Source organism: Bufo bufo, chromosome 5 (assembly GCF_905171765.1).
Source record: "Bufo bufo chromosome 5, aBufBuf1.1, whole genome shotgun sequence".
Lineage (NCBI taxonomy): Eukaryota > Metazoa > Chordata > Amphibia > Anura > Bufonidae > Bufo > Bufo bufo.
Genome location: NC_053393.1, coordinates 204,767,930 through 204,788,723, shown reverse-complemented (window position 1 = coordinate 204,788,723; position 20,794 = coordinate 204,767,930). Strand labels below are relative to the sequence as shown.

The following is a 20,794-nucleotide window of genomic DNA, read 5'->3' as shown; positions in this document are numbered from 1 at the left end:
ACTGGCGACTCCTATAGCTACGGCACTGCCAACATACGGAAAAAATGAAGTGGTCCTGTGCAGTGTCCATATCTACATAATAAGATAGCATACTGAGAATTGCACACAGCATAGAGGGTAAAGAGAAGTGGTGCCATGCAGTGTTGATATATACAGAATAATAGCAGATACTGAGAATTACACACAGCACATGATGAGAGAAGTGGTATTGTACAGTGTCAAAAAATATAGAATAAGAACAGATACAGTACTTTGAATTATACCCAGCATACAGAACAAAAGTAGTGTAAGGTTATGGATACATGTGCAGTTTTTTTTATGGGATTATTGAAGGAAAAACCAGGTGTGGATTCAAAAAAGGAGGAGATATATTACTTGTCTTTAATACTTTCTCTCCAATGATGATTCAATCCATTGCATTAAAAAAATCCTGCACTTGTTGTCATATTCCTACTGTGCAGTGTCCATATATGCAAAAGTTCAGCATCTGCTCTTATTCTGTATATATGGACCCTGCTCAGTACCACTTCTCCTGTCCTGTATACTGAGTGTAATGCTCAGTATCTGCTCTTATTTTGTAAATATGGACACTGCACAGTACCTCTTCTCTTCTCTTGTATACTGGGGGAAACTGCTCAGTATCTGTTCGTACTCTGTATATATAGACAGATACTGAGAATGATACCAAGCATAACGGACAATGGAAGTGGTACTGTACTACTGTGCTGTGTCCTTATATGGAGATTAAGATAAATATAAAATAAACAACCAGGGGCAAGAAAAGTGGTACTGTTCAGGGTTCATATACAGTATATACTATAGAATAAGAGAAGATCCTGAAAATTAGCTCCAGCATACAGGGTAAGAAAAGTGGTACTTGATGAGCTTCAAGAGGTAGTCCCCTGAAATGGTTTTCACTTCACAGGTGTGCCCTGTCAGGTTTAATATGTGGGATTTCTTGCCTTATAAATGGGGTTGGGACCATCAGTGGCGTTGAGGAGAAGTCAGGTGGATACACAGCTGATAGTCCTACTAAATAGACTGTTAGAATTTGTATTATGGCAAGAAAAAAGCAGCTAAGTAAAGAAAAACGAGTGGCCATCATTACTTTAAGAAATGAAGGTCAGTCAGTCAGCCGAAAAATTGGGAAAACTTTGAAAGTAAGCGCTATTTGACCATGAAGGAGAGTGATGGGGTGCTGCGCCAGATGACCTGGCCTCCACAGTCACCGGACCTGAACCCAATCGAGATGGTTTGGGGTGAGCTGGACCGCAGAGTGAAGGCAAAAGGGCCAACAAAAGCTAAGCATCTCTGGGAACTCCTTCAAGACTGTTGGAAGACCATTTCAGGGGACTACCTCTTGAAGCTCATCAAGAGAATGCCAAGAGTGTGCAAAGCAGTAATCAAAGCAAAAGGTGGCTACTTTGAAGAACCTAGAATATGACATATTTTCAGTTGTTTCACACTTGTTTGTTATGTATATAATTCCACATGTGTTAATTCATAGTTTTGATACCTTCATAGTCATGAAAATAAAGAAAACCCTTTGAATGAGAAGGTGTGTCCAAACTTTTGGTCTGTACTGTAAATTGCTCCATTATTCTGTATAGAAATCACTTTATCACAGTTCATTGCTGCCATCTAGTGGTCTAAACTGGGATATACTAACAATGAGCCTGGAAGCCTAGTACAGGCTGCGACTCATTTTTAGAACAAGGTGCTTTCCCTGATCTCCTGTGGGGGATAGCACGCCTAAAGAGGAATCCTGCGCTTCTGGTTTTTAACACTCTAAGATGCTGTGAGTAATGGGAACTCATTGCTGTAAGGGGAGGGGGCATGTGGCATATTCTGGGGCCATGAGGGTGAAGAACTGTGTGAGGAGCTTTACGGGGTGTAAATCTGTGAGGAAGCGCCAGAATCGACAGAATGTAACTGTGTTGTTAGTACATTATTACAAGATTTGGGGCCCCACTTTTGATTTTACCCAGGGCTAAAACCAGCCCTGCATCCAGTCACAGTCTGGCCCTAGGACGCATCAGAGTGAGGATTGACACTTTGATTTCTTTAAACAACAGGACAAGAGAAGTGGTACTGCGCACTGCCCACATATGTACAGAATAAGAGTAGATGCTAAGCAGTTATGCCCAGCATACAGAACAATAGAAGTGGTAGTGTGCAGCACCCATTCAGTTATTGCCCGGCCCTAGGAGGCATCAGAGTGATGATTGACACTATGATTTGTGTGAACAACTGTTGTTGCCACTGCTATCCTCCGCTCCGCATCTCCTGGGCTTGCGGCATGTTCATAAATGCAGAATAATTGTAGGTAGATAATTACATCCAGGATACAGGATGGTACTGTGCAGTATACATACAGGTGAAACTCGAAAAATTAGAATATTGTGCAAAGTTCATTTATTTCAGTAATGCAACTTAAAAGGTGAAACTAACATATGAGATAGACTCATTACATGGAAAGCGAGATATTTCAAGCCTTTATTTGTTATAATTTGGATGATTATGGCTTATAGCTTAAGAAACCCTAAAGTCACAATTTTGAAGTACCCTTTGCTCAGGGGGTATGGATTAATTAGCTGACTAGAGTGTGACATTTTGAGCCTAGAATATTGAACCTTTTCACAAAATTCTAATTTTAAACTGCATTAATGCAATTCCTTTTAAATTGCATTACTGAAATAAATGGACTTTTGCGCAATATTCTAATTTTTCGAGTTTCACCTGTATGTACAGTATACAATAATTGAATATAATGAGTAATTATACCCAGCATGCAGGACAAGAGAAGTTGTACTGTGCAGTGCCCATATATACAGAATAAAACAGAACACTGTGAATTACACCAAGCATACAGGACAAGAAGTGGTATTGTGCAACATCCATGTATATGAACAATAAGAGGAGATACTGCAAATTACACACAGCATACAGGACAAGAGAAGGGGTACTGTGAAGTGTCCACAGAATAGGGGTAGATGATAAGCAGTTACGCCCAGCATATAGGAAAAGAGAAGTGGCAGTGTGCAGCACTCATCCAGTCACTGCCGGCCATAGCAGTGAGGACTGACACTGTGAGTTGTGTAAACAACTGTTGTTGCCACTCCTATTCTTTGCCCTGTTTCTCCTGGGCTTGCGGCATATCCATATAAGCAGAATAATTGCAGATAGAGAATTACATCCATTCATGTATATACATAATAAAAGGAGATACTGGGAAATACACTAAGCATATAGGACAAGACGAGTGGTACTGTACAGTGTCCTCCTATGTACAGAATAAGAGTAGATACTAAGCTGTTATGCCTAGCTTACTGGACAAGAGATGTGGTAATGTGCAGCACTAATATATACAGAATAAGGGCAGATACTGATAATTACACCCAGTATGCAGAACAGGAGAAATTATACCGTGCAGTATATTTGTATATGCAGTGTATGAGCAGATACTAGAAATTACACCAATTATACAGGACAAGATAAGTGGTACTGTGCCCTACTTTCTGCATCTAAGGGTACTTTCACACTAGTGTTGTTAGAATCCGGCAGGCAGTTCTGGCAACAGAACTGCCTGCCAGATCCGGCAAGCCGTATACAATCAAAAAAGCTTTTTTTCCCGGATCCGTTAGACGGATCCGGTGATATACTGGATCCGTCTCATCTGGTATCACCTGGAATAACGGATCCAGTATTTAAATTTTTTCAAAGATCAAAAGCAAAACTAGATCTTCCTATATGCCGGCGCATGCGCAGACTAGAAAACTGGATCTGGCAATGCGGCAATTTCCAGAACACTTGGTACATCTCTATAGAAATTAATGCCGGATCCGGCAAGTGTGGTATTGTTCGGGGATTTTGGCCGGAAAAAATACTGCAGCAAACTGCGGTATTTTGTCTGGTCAAATACCGTACAAGGGACGGAATGGAAGACATCCTGATGCATAATGAACGGATTGCTTTCCATTCAGAATGCATTAGCTGTTGGACAAAACTGATTCATTTTTTTCCGGTATTGAGACCTTTTACCGTATTTCAATAACGGGAAAGAATAACGCTGGTGTGAAAGTACCCTAAGGTGTTTTGAGTGTACAGTTTAGACTAGTTTCACACGCTTGTATATCTCTCTGTATTTTGGCATTGCTGGAAGCTACAGCATTGCTGTCTGGCCCCATTAACTATAATTGGGACCGGCGGAGATCCGGCTACAACCTGGCAAATACCATATGCAGAGAATTGGACGGACGAAAACCGATGCGTGTAAAAGCATAGATGGTGTTTTTTTCTGCTGGGCACTACAGATGGCAGACACAAACACTTTTTGTAGATTATCAGTAAATGTATTAATGGTTGGCAAACCAGGTCTCACTGCTAGGATCCCAATAAATGAGCAGTAATCTGTTAGGGAACAAGACAAGTGGTTAATCCCCTGCAGAGCCATCACAGGGGAAATTTTTCATTGCACAGTTGTCATTAAATGGGCTGATCATGAAATATAAAAACAATGGGTTGAAATTGAGGCCTTTTTACGCTGGTCTTAATATCCCCTGTTCTGCCAGAGGATGTGTCTAATGTATGACAAGGCGCAGGCCTCATTATTAATAAGGCTCATCCACTGGCAGCTTGTGTGCCTACTGCCATAGATTTCTGTCTTTATTTATGCCAGAAAACTGGCATAAATGACGATAACTATGCCTAGCCTACTCACTCCGACCCCTTTTCAGAAAGTGGTTAGGGCAGAGTAGAAACGCAACTTGCGAAAATCTTTTGTTACAGTATCATTTAAAAAGCTGCAAACATGGTATAGGGGGAATGATAATGTTTTAATAAATATATTTATATATGTATTTACTTATTTATTTTTCAATTTAGCATACCTGAGTCAGCTGTCCAAACCCATCTGGCCAAGAGTTTTCTTGATATTTGTCGTTAGGATATGTCATACTAGGACTTCTATCACCATGACGAAATACCTGTGAAATAACACAATTATTAATAAAATATAGATACGTGTGCGATGAAAATGTATTTACTTGAAATGATAATTTCTTGTAGCCTTTAGGCAGTCGCAAATTGGTTAAACCTCCCTAGGTGCAACTAAACAGAGACAGGTTAAAAAGCAGTAATAATCAATTAACCAATCAATCACTATACAGCTGAAAAGGAAGAGCCAGTGTATTTTTATAGAAAAATATTACATTTATTAAAGGGAGTGAAATTAAAAGGAATGCCATTCCTCCTCGTCATAATGTTATAGATCCTAGATCTGTATTGTCCCTTGCATGACATATCCTGTAGTTCACTAAGGCTACTTTCACACTAACATTAAATTTTCCGGTATTGAGTGTCATCATAGGGGCTCAATACCGGAAAAAAACGCATCAGTTTTGTCCTAATGCATTCTGAATGGAAAGCAATCCATTCAGTATGCATCAGGATGTCTTCTGTTCCGTCGCTTTTACGGTATTTGGCCGGAGAAAATACCGCAGCATGCTGCTGTATTTTCTCCGGCTAAAATTCCAGAACACTTGCCGGATTGGCGGATCCGGCATTCATTTCCATTGAAGTATATTAATTCCAGATCCGGTACCAAGTGTTCAGGAAATTGGCGCATCGACAGATCCGGTTTTCCGGTCTGCGCATACCTTTAAAAATTTGAAAAAAAAACCAGTTTTTCCGGATGATACTGGAGACATGGATACGGTATTTCAATGCATTTGTCAGACAGATTCCCATCTGGATCCAGAAACAAATGATATCCGTTTGCAACGGAACTGCCTGCCGGATTCTTCTAACGCTAGTGTGAAAGTACCCTAATATGCCTTGTATAGGAGATGACATCTATTGAAAATGATGAAGCTGTGAAAAGAATAATCTAATGTTTTAGGACTCGTTCACACGACCGTATGTCTTTTTCAGTGTTTTGAGGGCCGTTTTTCCCGGATCCGTTTTTCAGTTTTTTTTTCAGTAGTGTCTCCGGTTCCGTTCTGTTTTTCCGTATGGCATATACAGTATACAGTAATTACATAGAAAAAATTGGGCTGGGCATAACATTTTCAATAGATGGTTCAGCAAAAACGGAACGGATACGGAAGACATACGGAGTACATTCCGTATGTGTTCCTTTTTTTTGCTGACCTATTGACTTGAATGGAGCCACGGAACATAATTTATGGGCAATAATAGGACATGTTTTATCTTTTAACGGAATGGAAAAATGGAAATACGGAAACGGAATGCATACGGAGTACATTCAGTTTTTTTGGCGGAACCATTGAAATGAATGGTTCCATATACGGAACGCAAAAAACGGCCTGTATACGGAACCCAAAAAACGTTTGTGTGAACAAGCCCTTAAACTGAGGTTTAGTCAGTGCAACTAACACTGTAGACAACTCCAAAAGGGGACAGGTCAATCAAATGCTGAACTGAGATTCTTTAAGGCTCTAAAGGAAAAATCTGACAAGATGGTAGTTGGAAACACCGCTTCGTAATTGTGCCTTGATGGTGGTGAATTGCACCATGAGTGTTTTTTTATTTTATGGGCCTTCAGGCAGCTAACATAGCGTTATCAACCTCAGTAGAAATCCTAGGTACGATGTTGGGCCTTATCAAGATAATTAGTCCAGTAGCTGTTCGGCTCAAACTCACACGATCTATGAAGATACATCCTGTTTTTCATGTGCCTCTACTACAGCCTGCCGTGCCCAACCCTTCTCCGGAACGTGTCCCACCTCCTCCCGATGTGGTGGAGATAGATGGGCAAGAACAGTTTGTTGTAGACAAAATCTTGTACTTTAGAATGTTCAGGAACCACCTACAATACCTCATTAAGTGGCAGGGTTATGGGTCTAAAGAAAATTCTTGGGAACCGGTGAGTAATATTAATGCTCCCCGACTGATCAAACAGTTTCACCAAAGAAATCCTGGGAGACGAAGTCAGGTCTCGTCCAGAGGCCGCTGTTGAGGTGGGAGTAATGTCAGGAATCATCCTGCTATGTCTGTGTAGTTCAGACTGTCTTGCCCTTAAGTTTTCCCTCAGTCAAGATGGTGGATTGTGTCTCAACCTGGTGCCTTCTTACTTCCAGATCTAAACCTCTCAAGCCTGTTACTCATTGCTTGAGTATTGTGTTTTAGCTCCTGCTTGTGCAGTCCTCTCGCCTGGAACTTTCTCTCTGGTTTGTTCCTCCTTCTTGCGGTTTACCCTGCTACTCCTGGACACCTGCCTCCATCTCCACTGCATACTGCCACGGTGTGTCTGGATCCCTGCCTTCATCTCCATTCCTGCTACCTCCTGTTCTAGACTCCGATGCCTCCTATGTTTGGGCCTAGTCCCTGCCATTGGATTGCACCAGTATTCCACTAGTGTCGTGACACCATCACAGTTATGCTTAGTATTTGCATGGCTGTGATTGGCCAGCGCACCATGTGACCCTGCATACAACAATTTTGCACCATTGACACAGAAATACTTAATCGGGCTGTTCAGTCTGACGGTGACCTGTAGGCATTTTTGGTTGATGCAATACTACTTATTTGCACCAGTGACACGGAAATACAATAATCTGTCTGTTAATTTTGTCAGTGACACAGCTATTTTTTGGGTGCAAAACACTTCAATTGCCATAGTGACACAGAAATACAATAGTTAATCCGTCTGTTAATTGTGCAGGGACATATCCTTTTTTGTTAAGGGAGATGCCTGTACACCTAATCTGCATCTGTGACACACAAAGACAAGAGTTAATCTATCTATTATTTCTGCCGGTGAACTATAGCAATTTTTTGAGGTGCACAACACTTCATTTTCACTCGTGACATAGAAATACAATTGTTCTTCTGTCAGCCAATTTGGTGGGTAACTGTAAAAAATGAGGAGAGCATCAAATAAGGGATGTGGACGTGGATGTGGTGCTGCTGGTGTTAGTAGTGTTGGAGCTCCTGCTGCAGGGAGAGGACAATGTCGATCTGTGCCAACTACATGCCCAAATGAAAAAAGTTCCTCTTGTGCAGGCAGGTGACAGGACCTTCTGTGCCATTCTGCTCTAAGAATGGTGAGGCTAGAACAAGTAGAGGTGATAGTAGATTGGATGGCTGACAGTTCCTTCATATGGTCTTCCACCTGGTCCACTGCTGAAAGAGCAAAGTTGGCACTGGCGGCCCACGGACATCCATCTTCCACCTCAACCCCTTGCCCATCAGCCAAGCAGTTTGAGCACCAAGTCATGCAGCAGTCCCTTAGTCTTTTTGATCACTCTGCTGGCGAGGATTCCATTGGCCATCCCCCTAGCCCTGCCCCAGAAGTGGAAGAGACTGAGTGCACTGATGCCCAACCACTTATGTTTGAGGATGAGAGAGGACCACCGCAGCACGTCTCTGATAATGATAAAGAAACACAAGTGTGAACTGCTGTGGCTTTCTGCACTGTGCAGACTGGCAAGGAGGGCAGGGGTGAGGAGTGGGTGGAAGGTGATGTGGAGGATGATGAGGTCCTAAACCTCACATGGCATCCAGGTCATGCCAGTGACGTGTACAGTTCAGAGAAAGACTTGGGGGTCACACAGCACCAGCCACACAGCAAAAGAGGGAGCAGGGTGCAAAAGCAAAGCAGCCGGCCTCCAGCCAGTATGCCTGCTACTGCCCACTGTGCCAAGGGACATAGCACACCAAAGCCAGTTCAAAGGAACTCCCTTGCATGGCAGTTCTTCAGGCAATGTGCTGACGACAAGATATGGGTGGTTTGCACGCTGTGCAGTCAGAGCCTGAAGCGAGGCATAAATGTTCTAAACCTGAGCACCACCTGCATGACCCAGCATCTAACTGCAAAGCATGAGCTACAGTGGAGTACACACCTGAAGAACCACAAAAGATCAGAGGCTCCTCCTGCTCCCTCTTCTGCTGCGGTCTCGCACTCTCCCTCCCACTCTGGAGTGACAGGGCCACCTGGCAACCCACAAAGAGAGGATTTGACAGCAATACCACCACCACCACCACTGGTACAGAGCATCTCCACTCTGTTCCATGGAAGCATTCAGCTGTCCTTTCCCCAAAGTGGAAGTACCCCCTACCCACCCACGAGCCCTGGCCCTAAATGCCAGCATTTCAAAATTCCAGGCCTTTGAAATGCTGCCATTCTGGTGAAGACGGCCAGTTTTAAAAATATCATGACGGCAGCTGTCCTACAGTACGTGGTTCCCAGCCGCCACTACTTTTCCAGGCAGTCCTTTCCTGCCCTGCACGAACAAGTGGCAGCAGAAGAAATCAGGTGTGCGCTGCGCAACTCCATCAGTGGCAAGGTCCACAAAACCACCAATACGTGGACCAGTAAGCATGGGCAGGGATGTTATATCTCCCTAACTGCCCCCTGGGTAAATGTAGAGGCGGCTGGGCCTGAGGCGAAAAGCGGTTTGGCATATGTCCTATCGCCACCGAGGATTGCTGGACATTTCTCGGTCCCGCCTGTTGCCTCCTACTCCGCTTCATCCTCCTGTTCCTCCTCTATCACCTCCTCATGACGTCAGCACAACACGGGCACCACCAACTTCAGCACAGCCAGGGGGAAATTACATCAGGCTGTTCTGAAACTCATCTGTTTGGGGGAAAAAGCCCACACTGCACAGAAGCTGTGGGCAGGCATGAAAGAACAGACCGATGAATGGTTGGCGCCGCTGAGCCTCATCCTGGCCTTGTGGTGTGCAACAATTGGCAAAATCTCTTAGCGGCTCTGGGCCTAGCCAGCTTGACGCACATCCCTTGCCTGGCGCATGTGCTGAACTTGGTGGTGCAGAGGGTCCTAAAAAATTGCCCTGATATGTCAGAGCTGCTGCAGAAAGTGAGAGCTGCCTGTGCGCTCTTTTGGCGTTGTCGCCCTGTTGCTGCTTGCCTGTCTGCGCTGCAGCGTAACTTCTGCCTTCCTGCTCACCGCCTCATATGTGACGTTCCCAAAAGGTGGAACGCCACCTTGCACATGCTTGAGAGACTGTGCAAGCAGCAGCAACAATAGTGTAGTTTCAGCTGCGGCATGCACGGGTGAGTCGCTCTGTGGAACAGCACCACTTTACCACCAACGAGTAGGCATCCATACGGGAAGTGTGTACCATGTTGCGCTGTTTCGAGTACTCCACCAACATGGCCAGCGCCGTTGATGCCATCCTCAGCGTTACTATCTCACTTCTATGTCTCCTTGAAAAAGCGCTTTGGGCAATGATGGATGAGTATATGCACAGGAGGAACAGTGTTCATTCCCATGGTTATCAGGCCAGTTGTCCACAGGTGGTTCGAAGAGTGGGTTCCTGCACTAACAGCAGCCAGGTACACAACTGTCCAGCCAGAGCACAGTTTTGGAGGATGAGGAGGAAGAGAAGGATCCGCATTCACAACAGGGTGGCACCTAAATCAGCTGGCGGGTATCACTGAAGCATGGCTGGGGGATACAGAGGACAAAGGCGATACACCTTTGACTGGGGACAGCTTGTCGTTGCCTCTGGGCAACCTGGCACATATGAGCAACTACATGCTGCAGGGCCTTTGCAATGACCGCCAAGTTGCCCTCATTGTTATTAGTGCTGACTACTGGTATAACACCCCAGAGTTGTATTACTACACGCCTCTACCACGCTATTATCTTCTAAGAGCTTTATACTGTCATCAGATGTGATTTTGCTTATGTCCTCCACAAATGTGCATAAACCTACAGTACAGACCAAAAGTTTGGACACACCTTCTCATTCAAAGAGTTTTCTTTATTTTCATGACTATGGAAATTGTAAATTCACACTGAAGGCATCAAAACTATGAATTAACACATGTGGAATTATATACATAACAAACAAGTGTGAAACAACTGAAAATATGTCATATTCTAGGTTCTTCAACGTAGCCACCTTTTGCTTTTAATACTGCTTTGCACACCCTTGGCATTCTCTTGATGAGCTTCAAGAGGTAGTCCCCTGAAATGGTTTTCACTTCACAGGTGTGCCCTGTCAGGTTTAATAAGTGGGATTTCTTGCCTTATAAATGGGGTTGGGACCATCAGTTGCGTTGAGGAGAAGTCAGGTGGATACACAGCTGATAGTCCTACTGAAAAGACTGTTAGAATTTGTATTATGGCAAGAAAAAAGCAGCTAAGTAAAGGAAAACGAGTGGCCATCATTACTTTAAGAAATGAAGGTCAGTCAATCAGCCGAAAAATTGGGAAAACTTTGAAAGTAAGGGCTATTTGACCATGAAGGAGAGTGATGGGGTGTTGCGCCAGATGACCTGGCCTCCACAGTCACCAGAACTGAACCCAATCGAGATGGTTTGGGGTGAGCTGGACCGCAGAGTGAAGGCAAAAGGGCCAAGAAGTGCTAAGCATCTCTGGGAACTCCTTCAAGACTGTTGGAAGACCATTTCAGGGGACTACCTCTTGAAGCTCATCAAAAGAATGCCAAGAGTGTGCAAAGCAGTAATCAAATCAAAAGGTGGCTACTTTGAAGAACCTAGAATATGACATATTTTCAGTTGTTTTACACTTGTTTGTTATGTATATAATTCCACATGTGTTAATTCATAGTTTTGATGCCTTCATAGTCATGAAAATAAAGAAAACTCTTTGAATGAGAAGGTGTGTCCAAACTTTTGGTCTGTACTGTATGTTAAATGCAATTGTTCAAGTCATTTTCTTGATATACCAGCAGGTGGCAGCATCATTGGTTGGGATAGTTTTAATGATATGACAGTTCTATTCTGACCGCCTTCTGAAGAGAGGTGGACTATTTAGCCTTCCTGCAGCTAGGGAGGGAAAAACCAGTTAGGACCAGAGTGAGGAGATCTCCTGTATAGGGAAGACAGCAAGGACCTGGTCTCGTCCGAGACTTGGTCATATTCCCAGTCTGAGTACCTTTAGCCTCAGCTGGATGAAGAAGCAGAAAACTACAGACAACCTCCAGAGTTCCAGGAAGAAAGCTTCCCCTGAGAATCCATCTGAGAGATAAGTCCAGAGACCTAGGAGAAGCCATTCCTCCTCAGGTAGTCTGTTCCCACAAAGCAGAAGTTACAGAAAAGTGCAAAAGATTAATTCCTGTCATAATTACAGAGCTATGAAGCAGACGACTTATCCTGCAAGCTCCAAATTTAAAGCAGAAGTATTTATTCCTGCCAACGATTGCTAAAACCTGCTGGGACCAGAGACCAAAGCTGTATACTGCTTGGATACAAGTTATCTTCAGTAAAGAAACATTTGAACTTCATCTAAAGGTCTGGACATCATTTACTATGCAAAATTCCTCTATAACTTCTACTATCACTACACTCAAATTTATTGCAAGGGAGCCAGGAGTCCAGCCGTACCCAGGTAGGAGACACCGTTCACACAATTACCACTACCCTATAGAGACATTATAGGCCATTACACCACTCTGGCATTCCTAATCTTGGACGTGTGTTATAACACCTTGGAAGGGCCCTGGGATAGTACCCTACACACGCTGCAATTGGTGTCACGACAAATACAGAACATTAACAACCCATTCCTGGCCACTGCATAAGTGGAGTCAGTGAACAGGATTTACCCTTGTGCCTTTAATACAGGCTACAGTAATCACCAAACCCACAGAAAAAGAGACTTTTGTTGCATGTACTTAATGCTGAAGAGTGTGGGTTTGCATCAGTTGCAGTACAGTGGCAGAGCAGGGGTTAATCGGCCATCTTAGATATATCCACCCAGTAGAGGGGAGGGAACCAAACAGCCCGCCTCCACACAGAAAGCATTCCTTCAGCAGCAGGAACTAAAGTGCTGAATACAAGTTCCCAGGAGGACAGAGAAATCGCTTAATTTGCCCATACAGGAAGTGAAGTGGCAGCCATCTTGAAAAAGGGAAAAAAAAGTGGACACCCTGCTGAACCTCTATTACAAGGACAATGTATCATCCTTACTTCCATCACTGGAGTGTGATGGCAAGATGTGTGAGTACAACCACACGCTGGTATACTCGCTACTGATGGCGTTCCCACCTGACAGCGGGGGCTCAGTGGAAGCACAAGGCGGAGGAGGAGGAAATCGATAATACAGCTGGGGCACCACCAGCACCTCAGAAGGGAGGGTTATCATGGCCGAAATGTGGAAAAGCTTTGTCAGCACGCCACAACATCCAGCAACCCCATCTGATACAGACCATCTTAGCAGGAGCCAGTGTTTCAGCAACATAGTGAAACTGTACATGTGCACACGTCTGCACGTACTGACTGACAGTGATGGCCAGTTCGCCGTGTTCGCCCGCAAACACATGCGAGCTGCCATCTTAACTCACAAGTCCGGCGATGCACAGGTAAGCCCTTACCTGTGCCTGTGCCGTGAGCTGGTCTGAAACAAATGTTGTCAGTTCCAAAAATAGCCCGATGAAGGCCCCCGGTGGCTGTTCTCGGAACTGCCTGCTCCCGGTGACCGCATTTGTTTCAGACCGGCTCGCGCACAGGCACAGGTAAGGGCCTACCTGTGCATCACCGGACTTGTGAGTTAAGATGTCAGCCCGCATGTGTTTGCGGGCGAACACGGCGAACTGGCCATCACTGCTGACTGATGGGTCTGCCCCATTCAACTTCTGGGTCTCCAAATTGGGCACATGGCCTGAGCTTGCCCTTTATACCTTGGAGGTGCTGGTCTGCTCTGCAGCAAGTGTATGTCCGAATCTGTGTTTAGCACGGCAGGAGGGGTGATCACAGACAAGCGCATCCGCCTGTCTACAGCCGTGGACACGCTCACGTTCATTAAAATGAACCAGGCATGGATCCCACAGGTCCATACCTTGGGCAAAGGAGAGAAGTATACGTGCCCCACCCAGCCATTGTTATACTGCAGCGCACTTGGTGCGTTCTCTCTGCCATTTCCCAATGTTTTGGGGCCTCCACAAACCAAAATACAAAAAAAGTAACTGCCACGTCTGCCTCCTCATCCACTTGGACTTCCACCTCCTGGCTCAAAATTATTATGTCTTATATTGGCAAAGTAGAGAAGTATACCGGCTGCACCCCAAAAAATGGATAAAGGTCGCACACAGAATTGACGAACCGCCTTCTGGTTCAAAATGAATATTTTTTATTGTTATGTATTTTCTGTTATTTTAAGTAATTTCCCTATCCACATTTGTTTGCTCTTGCCCCCATTTTGGATGCTTTTCCAACCCTCTAGCCCTTTCTATGACTTTTTTTACATCTATTTTTCAGCCCCAAAGTTCGGGTCCCCATTGACTTCAATGAGGTTCGATGTTCGGGGTCAATTGCCGAACCTGTCGAACCTGAACATCCACCAGTCCGCTCATTACTAAATATGACTCCAAGATTCTTTCTTTTAATAAATTTGTACTTGATTCAAACAAGAAATAAGAGGAGTTTTTGTGCATGTTGACAACTAGAGATGAGCGGATTTCCCAAAAATTCGATTCAGACGGTTCGCCGAATTTCCCCAAAAGATTTTATTTGATCCAAATTTATTTGTGATGAATCGCGTTAAAACACAGCTATTTCCTGGCAGCTGAGAGCCTTCCTAGTAGTGTAGAACACTGTGCTTTGCAGAATATGCATAGGGAGTCTGCTGTGCTAGTGAAACACGCAGATGAGAGGCGTCACTCTTAGAATCACTTCACAATTCACTCATTTGGTCAGTTACAGGGACAAAACTGACCAAATAACTCAAGTGTGAACTCAGCCTTACAGGTAAATGTTCTCGTCAAGAAGTAGCACACTCTTTTTACACCGTTGTCAGCTGATTCCACATAGATTTGTACAGAAACTGTTTTGTTACAAGCTATATACTTTTATATATGAAACTAGCAGATATCGACAGTATCCACTATAACAGTGACATCTACAGTACCCGGCACCTTTAACAGTGACCTCCACAGCACCCGCCCCCTTAACAGTGACCTGTACAGCACCCCGCCACCCCTTAACACTGACCTCCATAGCGGATCTCTAGAGATGAGCGAATTTCAGGTTAGGAAATTCGTTCACACTTTGTTTACTGGTAAAAGGTGAATTGCGTTATGGATTTTTCTTACTACAGACCATAACTCAATTCTATGACGGAATGCATGTCTATCGGTTGCAAAATGGATCCTTTCTGTTTCTGTTATGCAGGAGAGGACTCCCTTGCATAATGAAAACGGGACGGATCCGTTTTGCAGCCCATAGACTTCTATTATGACGGAGTGAATAATAGAATGCCTCTAAAGGCATTCCGTTATGCATTCCATCATAGAATTGCGTTATGGTCCGTGGTAACGGAATCCATAATGCAATTCAGCTTATACCAGTAAATGAAGCGTGAATGAATTTCAAAATATGAAATTCGCTCACCTCTAGTGACCTCCACAGTTCCTTGCCCCCTTAACAGAGGCCTTCACAGTGCCTGCCCCTTTAACAGTGACCTCCAGAACATCCCGCCCCCTTAACAGTCACCTCCACAGCAGCCTGCCCCTTTAACGGTGACCTCCACAACATCCCATCCCCTTAACAGTGACCTCCATAGCAGCTCGCCCCTTTATCAGTGACCTCCATAGCAGCCACCCCTTTATTAGTGACCTCCACAGTACCACATCTCCTTAACAGTGATTTCCACAAAGTCCCATCCCCTTAACAGTGGCCTATACAGCAATCTGCCCCTTAACACTGACCTCCATAGCGGGCCGACCCCTTAACTGTGACCTGCACAGCAGCCTGCCCCTAGGGTGGCCAGAGGTCCAGTTTTAAGCTGGACAGTCCGGTTTTCAGACGCCCTGTCCTCTGTCCGGCACAGGACCTGGATGGACACAGGATTGTCCTTTTGAACAGCTCACTCTCAGACAGCAGCACTGTGCTGTAGGGAGAAAGTAACCCTCCCTCCCACCCCTGCAGCTGACAAAAGTTGATTTTTACCTTAATTTTTTCTTTCCCTGTCAGCTGCGGAGTGGGAGGGGGCATGGCTTATCCAGGTCAGGGGCGTGGCTTAGTGGGACCTGGGGGCAGGGTTTTTAAGTCTGTCTTTTGAGGGTGGCCTGAATGGCCACCCTACCTGCCCCCTGATCTGTGACCTCCACAGTACTCTGCTCCCTTAACAATGTCATCCACAGCGCCCTGCCCCTTTAAAGCTGAACTACAGCAGTAAAAAAAAATGGCTGGGTTGTTATGGAAACCTGGTGTAAAACTGTGTGTATGTGGATACTAAGGCCTCTTTCACATGGGCAAGTTTTCCGCACGGGTGCAATGCGTGAGGTGAGCGCATTGCACCTGCACTGAATCCGGACCCATTCATTTCTATGGGGCTGTGCACATGAACGGTAATTTTCACGCAACACTTGTGCGTTGCGTGAAAATCGCAGAATGCTCTGTATTGTGCGTTTTTCACACAATGCAGGCCCCATAGAAGTGAATGGGGCTGTGTGAAAATCACTAGCATCCGCAAGCAAGTGCGGATGTGGTGCGATTTTCACGCATGGTTGCTAGGTGACGATCGGGATAGGGACGAGATCTTTATTATTTTCCCTTATAACATGGTTATAAATAATAGCATTCTTAATACAGAATGCAAAGTAAATTAGGGATGGAGGGGTTAAAAAAAAAAAATAAAAAATTTAACTCACCTCATCCACTTGTTCGCGCAGCCCGGTTTCTCTTCATTATTCTTCTTTGAGGACCTGGGAGAAAAGGACCTTTGGTGATGTCACCGCGCTCATCAAATGGTCCATCACCATGGTGATGGACCATGTGATGAGCGCAAAACCATCACATGGCCCATTGCCATGGTGATGGATCATGTGATGGACCATGTGATGAGCGCAGGGACGTAACCAAAGGTCCTTTTCTCCAAGGTCCTCAAAGAAGAAGAAAGAAGAGAAGCCAAGCTGCGCGAACAAGTGGATGAGGCGAGTTAAATTTATATATTTTTTTAACCCCTCTATCCCTAATTTACTTTGCATTCTGTATTAAGAATGCTATTATTTTCCCTTATAACCATGTTATAAGGGAAAATAATAACATCTAAACAACACTGCTCCCAAGCCCCAACCCTAACTTCGGTGAAGAAGTCTGGATTTGGGTCTGGGTACCAAACATGGCGATTTTTCTCACACGCGTGCAAAACGCATTTAAACGCATTGCACTTGTGCGGAAAAATCGTGCATTTTCCGGTGACGCACCTGCATCCTATGTGGCCCTCACACGCGACGCCCGTGTGAAAGAGGCCTAAGGGCTTGCGAGCTTCTATTGTCTAAGGGTCATGTGACCAGGCTTCTATTGGCTAATGCATTTTTTGGGAATATCTCAGGAATGGTACGTGCTAGAGCTGAGACCCAGTCTAAAACTTTTCCAGACACCTGATGTACCTGTCTGCCAAATTTCGTGATTGTAAATGCGATGGTGAGGATTCCTTTAGCGGATATACTTACACACATACACTCAGCTTTATATATTAGATAAACACACCCCAAAACTGGTTGTATCTGACCGCACTTTTAAACCCAATAAAATATGCTAGGATTACTGCAATTACTGTTTTAAACAACCTAAAATCTGTAGTATTAGATCACTTTTAGTAACCCCAATTAGTGCAACAAGGTGTAATAGAATAGCTCTTATTACCCAGGCTTTACACTCCCCTATTGGGTGGATAATGCCTCCCTATCCTTTCCCTACACTATGAATAATCTTTCCCTGAATTGCTCAGTAGTTATCTTTCCTAATCACTGTTCCTAGTGCCTGCATTAATGAATTCCACTTCGTCAACTTCGATTCGGTCATCTCTATTCATGACAAAGGATGGATGGACGAAAAAGGCATGATAATATTGATTGAGAAGGTGTGGTCCAAACGTCCTGGAGGCCTTTTGAAGAAACCAGCCCTACTAGTTTTTTTTTACCAGTTTAGGGTACATATCAGTGAAACAAAAAAAAAGAGTTTTAAGGAAGTGAACACTCCTCTAGCGGTAAATCCTGGGGGGCTTACCAGCCAGTTACAACCTATGGACGTTTCTATTAACAAGCCATTTAAAGTTTTCCTGCGGGAGAGATCAAACAAATGGGTGGCTGCTTGGAATCATGACCTGACACCTACTGGACGGATGAAGAGGCCCACTATCACTCAAGTATGGGAGTGGGTGAAAACATTGTGGCAAGCAGTCAACGATGAAATTGTTAATGCCAGAGGAGGTTTGCAACTCTGCAGTTATTGAGTCAAAAGGTTTGCAACTCTGCAGTTATTGAGTCAAAAAACTAATGGTGACTTTTATGCACTATGTGCCTCATCACTCAGCAGCCCCGCTCTGTAACTTTACATGGTCTGTCTCTGTGGCTGAGTTGCTGTGGTTTCTAAATGAATCCACTTTGAAATAATCCCCTTCTCGGTTGATCTTGCATTATCTAGAAGGGATGAAATTTCACAAACTGAAATGTTGCAACGGTGGAATCCTGTTACAGTACCCTGCCCATTTTCTGTGCGGTCTTTTAGTTCCTTTTCAGGTATGTTTGCCTGTAAGGGCTGGATTATTCTGGTGAGAAGTCTGGGAGTCAGTTGATAAAAGGGCACACAGAGTGTCCTGTAGTCGTCTACAGTGGTTGAGAGTTAGGCTACATGCACACGAAAAATGGCGGTGTCCATCCAAAAATAAGACATGAAATCAATGGGACCATATTTAACGGCCGATTGACAGGATTGCACCCATCTAACGGCCGTTAAAAACGGTTACACAGGCCATTTAGAGGAGCAAGTGGATAAGGTGAGGGTATGTTTTTTTTTTTTTGGCCTGCGGGACACTATGGGGGCATTATATAAACCATGGGGGACATTATAAAGCGGGGGGCCCTAAAAAAAAAAAAAGAAACAATATGGGGGACATTATTTAAGATGGGGCCCTACATTGGGGGTATTATTAAAGCTAGGGGCGGTTAAAAAAAATGATATACACTGTGGGGGACATTGCTGGCACATAAGGAGGGATGCTGGCACATAAGGGGGGATACTGGCACATAAGGGGGTATGATGGCACATAAGGGGGATGCTGGCACATAAGAGGGGCTATTGGCACATAAGGGGGGTACTGGCACATAAGGGGGGCTACTGGCACATGATAGGAGGCTACTGGCATATAAGGGAGGCTACTGGCACATAAGGGAGGCTACTGGCACATAAGGGAGGCTACTGGCACATAAGGGAGGCTACTGGCACATAAGGGGGACTACTGGCACTTGATAGGGGGCTACTGGCACTTGATAGGGGGCTACTGGCACTTGATAGGGGGGCTACTGGCACATATGGGGGCTACTGGCACATGATAGGGGGGGCGACTGGCACAAAAGGGGGCAACTGGCACATGATAGGGGGGCACTCTGGCTACTGGCACATGATGGTGGGGGGCTCTTATTACTGGCACATGATTGGGGGCATCTATGGGGCACATCTTACTGGCACATTATTGGGTGGCACTATAGGGGCATCTACTGAGGCTAAAAAGAAGGGGTATTTTATATGGGGGGCTCTGTATAGGGGCATTTTATACTGGGACACATTATGGTGGGTACTCTGGGGAAGGGGGAGAGGAGCACTATGGGGTCATCTACGGGGGCACTAAGAAGGGGTATTTTATATTCGCACATTATGGGAACATTAGCTCAACTGGGGACATTACAAAGGGGTATGTTTTGGACATTAAGAAATGACAAGAAATACACATTTAGGCATTAGAGTTAAAACAAAAGATACTGAGCTTGTGCCATGTAGTCTAATGTGGAAGAGTTTGGTGAGCTGAACTAGAATCAGCATTAATATTTTCAGAGATAATTTACTGTATTGTTAGTATTATGTTTATTTTCACGAATATATTGTAGAGTAATATATTGGTTATTTATACATTAAGAAATATGTGGAATTGTTTTGCAGTCTGTTATTTATGGTTGGTAAAGTATTCATATTTTGTAAAAGTTCCTGTTCAGTAAGAAAAAAAAACCTGTTCTTTAATGCAACTTGTTTTGTTTTCTATTTCTTAAGAGATGTCTAAGTAGCCAGTTAATGTGTGCAGAAATACAGAAAAATGCACAGGCAGATATGTTTTTGCCAGTCTCAAGTATAAGTTTCACGAAATGCACATGTGAAAGTAAGTGTCCCTGAAAGGCAGTTAGGAAATGTGGTCACCCTAATGTACACATGATATTATAGTACAGCAGTAAGGCAAAATGTACTTACACAGAAAGGGATAATACACATGGCTGCATCTCATTTTACACACCCCTTACATAATGGGTACTAACTACACCTTATATCTGAGTAGAAATAGGCCCCCTTAGTTATTTTCTCCCATAGCAGCTGCAATGACTGCTACACAGGTAGTTACACCCATGGATATACTGTGGTTAATACACTAAAGCTGAATGAGTGCAAACACTATAAAGTACATGAATATGGCATACATTACCAAATTAATGAATAAATTATAGATGGTACAACGCATCATAAAATACAAATGTATTTAATGCATATAAACCTAACACAGCAATAGAAGTGCTAATCCATTCAGCCTCAAACAGCGAAGTGACTGATTTCAGCTCTGCTACATCTGTAATTTTATAGACCTGATAAATAGGTATCTATTTAAAAATAACCATAACACAACTTTTCTACTCACCAGAACAACAAACTTCAGCGTTTTCTCCGCATCTGTTTGGCCTAATACCAGAAAATACATAGTAAGAAACATATATCTTGATAAAAAACATCTTGAATGGCTCAGATTGAGTCCTGCAGGAGGCATACTGTAGTGTCACTTTAACAGGTAGATCTG

The 20,794-nt window shown here is 44.1% G+C and overlaps 1 protein-coding gene across 1 annotated transcript in view; it reads right to left on the bottom strand.

Annotated features, from left to right (window-relative positions):
• Positions 1 to 20,794, bottom strand: part of ACP3 (acid phosphatase 3) — a 94,954-nt gene that overhangs the window by 73,917 nt on the left and 243 nt on the right. The window contains exons 2-3 of the mRNA XM_040432944.1: positions 20,639 to 20,794; positions 4,890 to 4,985 (exon numbers count right to left, since the gene is read on the bottom strand). Of these exons, the coding sequence (XP_040288878.1) occupies positions 4,890 to 4,985; positions 20,639 to 20,764 (222 nt within the window). The 5' untranslated portion in view covers positions 20,765 to 20,794. The remainder of the gene's footprint in view (positions 1 to 4,889; positions 4,986 to 20,638) is intronic.